Source organism: Herpailurus yagouaroundi, unplaced genomic scaffold (assembly GCF_014898765.1).
Source record: "Herpailurus yagouaroundi ecotype Mexico unplaced genomic scaffold, PumYag 28, whole genome shotgun sequence".
Classification (NCBI taxonomy): domain Eukaryota; kingdom Metazoa; phylum Chordata; class Mammalia; order Carnivora; family Felidae; genus Herpailurus; species Herpailurus yagouaroundi.
In genome coordinates, this window is record NW_024412376.1 from 127,434,946 (window position 1) to 127,445,324 (window position 10,379).

General features: G+C 35.7%; 1 protein-coding gene across 11 annotated transcripts in view; it reads left to right on the forward strand.

Annotated features, from left to right (window-relative positions):
- Positions 1 to 10,379, forward strand: part of FRYL (FRY like transcription coactivator) — a 274,545-nt gene that overhangs the window by 152,120 nt on the left and 112,046 nt on the right. For all 11 annotated transcript variants that reach the window (XM_040484078.1, XM_040484071.1, XM_040484087.1 and 8 more), the window contains 5 exons: positions 420 to 500; positions 2,280 to 2,448; positions 2,770 to 2,862; positions 7,327 to 7,425; positions 8,396 to 8,497. In XM_040484078.1, the coding sequence (XP_040340012.1) occupies positions 420 to 500; positions 2,280 to 2,448; positions 2,770 to 2,862; positions 7,327 to 7,425; positions 8,396 to 8,497 (544 nt within the window). The remainder of the gene's footprint in view (positions 1 to 419; positions 501 to 2,279; positions 2,449 to 2,769; positions 2,863 to 7,326; positions 7,426 to 8,395; positions 8,498 to 10,379) is intronic.

Consider the following 10,379-nt stretch of genomic DNA (forward strand, 5'->3'; position numbering starts at 1 on the left):
TTTCTTTCTTTCTTTCTTTCTTTCTTTCTTTCTTTCTTTCTTTCTTTAAAATCCCCACAAAATGCTTCTAGGAAAGTTTGTCTGTTTTAGTAGGCTTCATGCCCAATGAGGGGCTTGAATTCATGACCCTGAGATCAAGAGTTTCTTGTTTTACCAACTGAGCCAGCCAGGCACCCCCATTGGAAAGATTTTATTAAAATAATTCTTAAAAGTGTTGATTGGATTTATAAGAATTAGAAGGCTAAATTTCACGACCAAGTAAAACTCAGAGCTAGATGAAAATTTGTGTGGTTTTTATTATTCTACAGATGACTCTTCAGAAAAAAACTTTGTAACCCTCTGATGAGAAACTTTCAGATTTATGTAAAAGAGAGTTTATAGAAAAATTAAACAGCACATTTGTTCTCTTGTTGTTTCAGATATTCAGGAACCAACACTGGGAATGTGCATATTATTGCAGATTTATATGCAGAGGTGATAGGGGTTCTTGCCCAGTCAAAGTAAGTATTTAAATCACTGATTTCAGTTGTATTTTAGAATGCTTCATTGTAATTGACAATGACAGCATTAGATCTAATTTTTTTCATAGTTATTTTGCAGTCTCCTCCACTTTTTATTACTTAGCTGCTCTATTTCTTAGAGGATTTTAAAGTAATATCCGTACATTAAGTATACAACTTGTTTTCATTTATTTGGGGTTTTCCATAAATGTCTGAATTGAGGAAGTCAGAAAAGTGCCAGGAATAGTCAGGACATTACCTTATTTATTTCTAACTATTCTATAAGAAGTGTTTTTTCACATCCTATTTTGTTTTTTAAGAACTCTACAGAGCTAATAACAACTTTTAATACTTTCTAGTTGAATGGTTTTACTTCTGAGATGGCATCTCAGTGTTTTCCTCCTAATCATTTTATTTAGCACTAAATAGAATTTTGAATAGGTAGAAGAGATTCCAAAAAAGAAAGAGAAGATACTAGATGATTCCATAAAGGTGTTATTCATTAGGAGTTAGACCCATTGAATTGTCTTGAACCATCATTATAGTAAAGAGTAAAAAAGTTTATCTGTAGTATCTTGTGGTTGATCATAAGACTATGGAAGAGTTTGAATTTCCTTTGTTGCCACTGGGAAATTTGTAAGGTAAAAAATTATCAATTCAGATTTTCTTAGATGTCATTTAAGAAGAGTTTGGTCCTGAAATCATCAGATAAAACCCTTTCTAAATTCTAAAAAGCCAAGTACAATTCTTGTTAATGTTTGCTTCCTGTGAGTGTAGTGGCTGATCATTATTATGAGAAATTTAATAGAAGAGAAAAACCCTTGGATTCTAGTGTTATTGCGATGGGAAGGTTTTTATCCATTGTATATTTTCTTTTTAAAATGCAAAAGAATATATTCGTGGAAAATGGTGTTATATTCTCCAAGACTCAAATGGAAATGGCTGATATTTCCTATCATATATCCATATTTCATTAATACGCAATTTTCTTTTTCCCCTCCGTAGTCAATAACGATTAGAAAATATGCTTCATTTCCCATTTTAACTTTTCAGAAACTGGTTTCCCCCAGTAACATTAACAGTAAAATCTTTAGCTGTTTCATAATAAATAAAGGGGGAAATTAAGTATTTTTGATTATTAAACTGGTAAGTATCTTTTTGCAATGTAAGCAGAGAAAAAACTTAGTAGACTTACCAGTTGTGGTCATTTGAATCCAGGATGGTGCTTACATTTGAAAGCATTTTGATTCTTGAGCTTAGTCACATTGTGTGAGACCGTGTGCCCCACTCCTCTCCTTCAGTTTTTCTCCAGCATAAGGAGAAACTAATTTTAAGTGATGGTAGTCTAAAATTGATTGATTCCTGTCTTTGAACACATTTATAGTCTCCAATCCGTTCTCCATATAACTCAAATTACAGGTTTTATAAAAAGGAATACAAACTGGAGACACTATCTGATTTATGGGGTAGATTATTTGATTTGATTTGACTATGATTATTAACGATTAAATGGTAATGGAGCTGTATTGACGATGTTGTAGGAATAAAGACATCTTATTATATCTTCTTAAGGAACTTCTAACTTTAAAATAAAGGAACAGCAGATTTCGAATAACATCAAATCACTTTATTTCCCTCTGTGCTTTTCTAGTAATTTTGATGAGGGTAGAGAAAGGACATAATGTTTATGTAAAGTATCTTTTGATTTCAACCTTGAGTATCATGTGGGACATTAGTGTTTTGAATTCCTATCCACTTATGTATTCGTGTATATAAAAGATTTCAGGCTGTGAGGAAGAAGTTTGTGACAGAATTGAAAGAACTGCGGCAAAAGGAACAAAGTCCCCATGTGGTACAAAGCATCATCAGCTTAATAATGGGAATGAAGTTTTTTCGAGTAAAAATGTATCCTGTAGAAGATTTTGAAGCATCATTTCAGTTCATGCAGGTGATATGCCTTCTCCATTGTGGTGATTGGAATTAGCCTAACAGTGGTTATGCTTGCTCTTCGTGACTTAATAAAGGAAACATATATATATTACTAAAGGAATATATATATATATATATATATATATATATATATATATATTTTCATGGCATCGTTAGTAATTCTTCAGTTCCAGTGTTAAATTGCCAGTGGTGTGAATTTACTTTCTTTTTAAATTTGAGTGTGTTTTGACTTTAGCTTTTTGGTAAAATCGCAGTATTTACAAACTTACCATGATATTAAAAATTCTTAAACCTAATATATACCTCTTTGCCCCTCCAGGAATGTGCTCAGTATTTCTTAGAAGTAAAAGATAAAGATATAAAGCATGCACTTGCTGGTTTATTTGTGGAGATTCTTATCCCTGTAGCTGCTGTAAGTATATTTTAATTTCTATATTGTATGTTAAAAGTACCTTTTTACTGAAGAAGTTGCCACGTGAAATAGTCTTACTTTCCGGTAATTTCATAGACTGTTATGTGGGAAATTTGAATGTCATATGGATATGGGGAAAATGGTTATTAGCCAAATGTCAGTAGAGCATTGATTAGCCTTTTAATTAAAAGAAGGGGCCCAGGTCCTTAAGATTCAGAGACTGCATGGAGGGCAGAGTATTTGCAACCCAGCCTCTAGGTAACGGCTGCCTGAAGCAGCTCAGTGCAAAATACTGCATTTACTCGCGGCTTCTGCTTCTTACAATATGGTGGCCATTTTAACAGCCTGTACTGTAACATATATCTTGGAATTTACAGGACTGTCTCGATTTTAAGTGTTCTGTAGTTGCTGTTGATATTCGTCCCACCTGTCAAAATATGTATTCCAAATTATTTAGAAAATATGATTATTATAAGTATATTATTTATATAACATAATTTCTAGGGCAGCAGATTTATAGAAGCCTTTCTTGACATACAAGTAGTGTGTTATTTGAAAATAATTTTGCAGTTACTAGTAACAGCATGCTATAAATAGGATTAAGGGATTTTTTAATACTTAGATGCTAGGTTTGTTTCCTGGGGTTTTTGTTTGTTTGTTTTTACCCATTTCAGTTGTTCTGTATGATATGTGATATGCAACTCACTTTCAGTATACTACATATTGCTGCATAAATGATATTCTTTTCATGTATATATATATTATATATATCATCATTTCATTTTAAACTTGAAGTAAAATTGACATACAGTATGCATATTTAAAGTATATAATTTGACATGTGTATGCACATGGGAAACCATCACCATAATCAGGATAATGTACATATCTGTCACACCCTAGAAGTTTCCTTATTTTCTTTTTTTTTTTTTTTTTTTAATTTTTTTTAATTATTGGAACTTTATTTTTTTTTTTTTTTTTTTTTTTTTTTAATTTTTTTTTTTCAACGTTTATTTATTTTTGGGACAGAGAGAGACAGAGCATGAACGGGGAAGGGGCAGAGAGAGAGGGAGACACAGAATCGGAAACAGGCTCCAGGCTCTGAGCCATCAGCCCAGAGCCCGACGCGGGGCTCGAACTCATGGACCGTGAGATCATGACCTGGCTGAAGTCGGACGCTTAACCGACTGCGCCACCCAGGCGCCCCTCCTTATTTTCCTTTTTAATCCACCCCCCCACCCCCCACCACCACTCACCTCACCTTTGGGTAGTGCAACTATTCATCTTCTTTCTGTCACTCTACATTAGTTTTGGTTTTCCTAGAATTTTATATTAATGGAGTTTTATAGTACAAAGCCATTTTTTGGCTTCTTTTACTCTGCATAATTATTTTGAGTTCCAACTATGTTGTGGAATGTATCAGTAGGTTTTTCCTTTCTCATCGTTGCATAGTATTTCATTGCATAGACATACCACAGTATAGATAACACCACAGTTTGGTTGTGGTCATCTGTTTTGGATCCATTTGTTCCAGTTTTGGGCTGTTAGATATAAAGCCGCTGTGAACATTTATGTCCAAGTCTATGTATGGGACATATGCTTTTATTTACTTTGGGTAAATATCTAGGGATGGAATTGGTGGACCAAATGGTAGCTATATGTTTGATTGTTAAAGAAATTGTCATACAACGTTCCAAAGTTGTTGCATCGTTTTGTATTCCAAGGAGCCGGATGTGAGAGTTCTAGTTCCTCCACATCCTCACCAACACTTCTTTGGCCAGTTTGTTTAGTTTTAGCCATTCTGCTAGTTGTGTTGTGGTGTCTCACTGGGGTTTTAAAATTTGCATTTCCCTAATGACCAATGATTTTGAGCGTCCTGTATTTGCTGTCCATATGTTTTCTTTGGCAAAATGTGTGTTGAAATCTTTTCTTATTTTTTAATATGGAGTTGTTTGTATTCTGATTGAGTTTTAGAGATATATTTTTATGTATCTTAAAAATATATTTTGGGGACACCTAGGTGGCTCATTTGGTTGAGGGTCTGACTCTTGGTTTTTGGCTCAGGTTATGATCTCCCGGTTTCGTGAGTTTGAGTCCCACAGCGGGCTCTGCACAGCTGGCGGCTTGGAGCCTGCTTAGGATTCTTTCTCTCCCCCTCTGTCTGCCCCTCCCCCACTCACCCTATCTCTGTCTCTCTCAAATAAATAAATAAACTTTAAAAAAAGGTGGACAGGGAGGGGTGCCTGGTTGGCTCGGTTGAGCGTCAGACTCTTGATATCGGCTCAGGTTATGATCTCACGTTTCATGTGTTGGAGCCCTGCATGGGGCCTCGCTCTGACAGCACAGAGATTCTCTGTGCTTGGGATTCTCTGTCTTCCTCTCTCTCTGCCTCTCCCCTGTGCTCACTCGCACGCTCTCTCTCTCAAAAATAAATAAATAAACATTTTAAAAAATAAAATAAAATGAAGTTTTAAAGTCTTAGAAGAAAAAAAAGAAAAGGTAGACAGGGAACTGGAAGCAAAGTGAAAGTTTGAAAATATTAATGACCGTGATTGGCATGATTTTTTTTTTTTTACCTGTCTTGAGTATTTACTTACAGTTAAATGTTTGAGGATTTAAAAAAAAAAAATTTGAAGATTCTTTTTTAATGGGTACAAACAAAAGTCATGAATAGAGCTCAGTAGGTAGTGTGAGCCAGATAGCCCCCCACCCCAGGTTTCAGCCAAGTCTGGGGTTTTTATTTTATTTTTATTATTTTTTTGATAAAATAAACCTATCATTTATCAAACCATCAGGTTTTAGTCTATTTTCATTAGTGCATGTATTTCAATTTCTTTTTCTAGAAGTGGTTTGGGTTGCTGCTTCTCTATCCCACATTGTCATTTGTGCTTCCCCCTTGTCTGAAAATCTGTTTTTGCCAGATACCTAACTGGGATTAGGTTGTATTTTTAAGGTAATTAATCAAAAGGAGCAGGTTGTAGGAGGAAAGACCCTTGACGGTCCTTGCGGTCCATGAGTATTGTGTTACCTGATTCTTCTTTTATGCCGTGTTTGTGTTTGTAGTTTGTTTGCTAAGGCAGCCCTCATAAAGTGCCTCAAACTAGGTGGCTCAAATAACAAAAATTATTGTCTCACAGTTACGGTGAGACCAAGGTGTTTGTGGGTTGATTCCTTCTGAGGGCTGTGAGGAAGCATCTGTTCTGTGCCTCTCACCTAGTTTCTGATATCTTTGGCATTCCTTGGCTTATAGAATCAGCACCTGAGCTCTGCCTTCATTTTTGCATGGTGTTCTCCTTGTGTACGTCTTTGTCCAAATTGCCTGTTTTTTTTTTTAAAGGATACCCATCATGTTGGAGTAGGGTCCCCTCACCCCAATATGACTTTATCCTAACTTAACCAATTACATCTGCAATGACCAAATGACACCTGCCTTTTCCAAATAAGGTCACATGGTGAGGTACGCTGGGTTAGGATTTCAATACCTGAATTTGGGGTGTGGGGGAGGTGACATTTCAATCCATAACACCCACTGCTGCATATAGCACTCATTCTGTCTGGAACATTCTTGCCTCTTTAATAACCTCCCTCCCCACTTTGCCTGGTTGGACTCTACTTATTCACTCATCACATGTATTGAATGCTTTCTTTGTATCAGAGCCTCGTCTGTGCATAGGGAATGCAAGAATGGTCAAGGTAGGAAAGACACCTTGCTCTTGTAGAGCTATTTCTAGTGCAGAAAACAGCTAGTAAACTAGTATGTAAAATATCTAGTAGGTGGATGGTGATAAGTACTGTGGAGAGATGTACAGTAAGATAGGGGGGTAGGGATTGCTGAAGGGGTAAGGGAGTTGAAATTTTGAATACTGTGATCAGCTGAGACCACCCCCTCGAAGGAGATGGAGATGACTGAGCAGAAGCTAAAGGAACGAGGGAAAAGGCATGCTGTATCTGAGGGAAGACTTCTTGGGCACAAGGAACCACTGTAGACTCCCTAAAGCACAAACATGCATGATCTGTTCTAGAAACAGCAAGAAAGCTAGCTGGTGCTGCTGGATCCCAGTGCAGGAAGGCAGAGTGTGGAGGACAAGGCTGGAGAGGTTACCTGGGATTTACTGCTTTGTATCAGGGAAGGGATGCTGGATTCAGCTTTGGTGTTACTTCCTTATGGAGTTTTTCTGTCGGGGCCCCTTGTGAAGGTGCCCAGAGCACAGAGAATTTCCTCTTGCAGCATCTGTTGGTTGTATCACATACTCATTGCCTGTTCACTTGCTTGTGTTTTCTCAGAACAGGGACCACCTTTATCTCAGCGACTTGACAGTTGGTCGTTTGGCAGTTTCTAGTACTTTAGTGAGATACTCGGTGAGGGAGTCACTAATTTCACACCTTAGAGAAAGTTCTCGTAATTTCTGTACAGTTTAATATTTGTGACCATTTTCTTTGTTTTTGTATTATCTTTTTACCTAGGCTGTTAAAAATGAAGTGAATGTTCCCTGTTTGAAAAATTTTGTGGAGATGCTTTATCAGACTACTTTTGAACTGAGCTCCAGGAAGAAGCATTCATTGGTATTGAAAAGCATTTCAAACCTTTACATATTTAATTAGGAGTTGTAGTAATTGATTGCTGAATTGAGGGGAGATTGAAAAGAATTGTAAGAATTGACATTGTAAAATTTCCAAAACGCAACATAAGGGCAAATTTTATACATTTTTCTTGCTCTTTTTAAAACATTCTGTTCTTAATTTTACTGGCTCTACATTTGATAGGTTATTCAGACTTTATTCTAGGTATTTACCTATCTTGACAGGTGCTTTAAGTTATGCATTATACTATGTGGAAGCTTGCATATACTCCTATTAAACCATAAATTTCTTTATTTTACATTATTATTGCACTCAGAAGTATTAGATTACTTAGGAACCATTGTCTATCTAATGACATCATTTCTATTCAGAGATTTAACCACCCACTCCATGTAACTTTGAAGGAGTTTGCTGTAAATTTTTATGCAGCTTGGAGAAAGTGTGGAGAATTAGACAAATACTTGACCACTTAAGATAGAGATCTAATAATGAATAAACACTTATTGTGCCAGGCATTGAACTAATTACATTTGCATTGTTTTACTTTAAACCTCCCAGCCCCGTCTATCATTCTCCAGTCCGTGTGTTAGCAAAGGGAGCCTTGGAGCCCTTAATTATATCCACCCTGAAGTCATGTGCCTGGCACATAAAAAGCTGAAACTTTGATGCCAGTCTGTGCTTGATCCCAGGGCTTGTGTTCCTAACCACTGTACTCGTTGAGGGAGTGGTGGCTCTAGGGAAAAATAAAAACATGCTCCAACTCAGGGCAATGAGACAGATCGAGGAGTTGTTCTTACAGAAAATTTGCCCCTTATCATTTTTTGTTACGTTACTTTAGGAGACCGTACTTCTTAAGACAAATGGGAAAACTGCCTTTGTTTCTGAGGATATGATTTACAAATCTGTGCTTTCTCATGAAAAATGTTAATTCTCTTTTCCCTATCTCCTATAGGCTCTTTATCCACTAATTACCTGCCTTTTATGTGTCAGTCAGAAACAGTTTTTTTTAAATAACTGGCATATTTTCCTACAGAACTGTTTGTCACATTTAAAGGTAAGACATAATCACATTTCTGACCTGTAGATACTGACTGTAGTGTATTCATTTGTGCGTATATATTGAACAGTATGTAATAAAACCCTCATTATTACTGGTGTATTAGAAGAGTAATACTTTGTCACATTGCTTTTCTTAAATGTACTTTATTCTTTCTGTGGGGAATCACATATTGACATGAATCAACTTTTGATTGAAAATTTAGTTTGTCTTAATGCAAAATTGTACATTTTTAACAGCTGTTTGTTTATATTATCTTAGATCTAACAATATTTGTGCTAAAAACATGCCTTAGAGTTATAGAGTGTTAATCTTATAGAATCCTCCGGATATTATTTTGTGTTTCATTTTGAGAAAATTCAATCATGTTGGCTCAAGTCTGAAAATGAACAAAGCCTTGATAATGAAATGTCACTAAAAGCACATTTGATGAAAGTGTGCCAGCCAAACCTAAGAGTGTGATATTGGATCCACAGGGATACAGAATCTCCTGAAATGATTCTGACTTGAATCAAGGGATAGTTGTTGCTAACACTATTTGGCACGCCCACGTCCGGTCTCTCTTTAGTGTTGTAAACAAGACTGTGAGATAGAAGGATCTTTATCTTCCCAGGATACTCTGCTAGCAGGATCTAACAGGATCCGCTTTTCTTCTGTGGATAGGAGCTCAGTTAATGTCTGACACGGGACATGGGAATATTCCTCACCTGCATGTCATGGAAATGCTTGATTTGAACACTGTTTTAATGCCTAGATGAGTACATTTAAATATTTGCTTACAAGTTCTAGAAGCATGACAGACATGGCATCTTATTTCCTGTCATTCCTCTAAGTTAGGATAATACTGGAAACCTTATACTTTGAAGACAATGAAAGCGAGGCACAGATAGATTAAATGACTTTTCTCTGACTCTATAGCTCACTGTGGTATTTGAGAAATAGTGGTATTTGACTTCTCATTCCCACTTTGAGAATGATCCACTGGAAACATTATCCTATATATCTTTTCCGTGACTTTATACATCATTCCCAAAAGTGCCTTGATTACTTAAAAAGGTATACAGAAAATAAAAGTCTTTGAGAAACATTTTTGGCTCTTTTTCTCCTAGATACTCATTGATATTATTCATATTTGGATGAGACTTGATATACTCTCTTTCTTATTTATGAAAATTCCCAGGACCAAATCAAGCTTATTAAACTCTTTATGTCATGCAACCAGAAAATAAGCTTTATTTAATTAATTACATTATACTGTTTTCTGTCCTCATTTTGATGATTCATACCGATACAGGTACTAAAAGGGGGAATTGATAATTTTCTGGGTAGTATGATTTTCCATACTTCCAATAAAATATTTTCAGACTCACATTTAAGTGTTTTCTGAAAGGTTGCTTTGTTTCATGACAATCCATACTTTTCTGTTGCTTGTTGGAATTGTTGTATATATATATATATGTTTCCACCTAACATATTTGCAATTCTTTCGCAGCACCTTAACTTTTATTTTTTGTCTTAAGGCTTTCATTTGAAATGCTGTTTTCTTTGAACCCTTACCTCCTGTTAAATATCTCTGGCATATTGTCCATTTTAATTAATGGCAATGTCGCTCTGCCAGGCTCAAGGAGATAAGAGCCACCTTAGCATGAATATTTGGAATATAGTTGTCTTGGCCATTAACCCTTAACTTACATTAAGGCTCTATTCAGCAGAAATTTTATGAATTGGCTCCTGTTTATTAAGTTTTAGATACTGTGGCTACACTGCAGAGTTGAGGTAAGGCATGGAGTATTCAGTAAAAAACCTGACGCTAGTTATCTGTTGCAACAGATATAATTGATTTGATATATATATATATATATATATATATATATATATA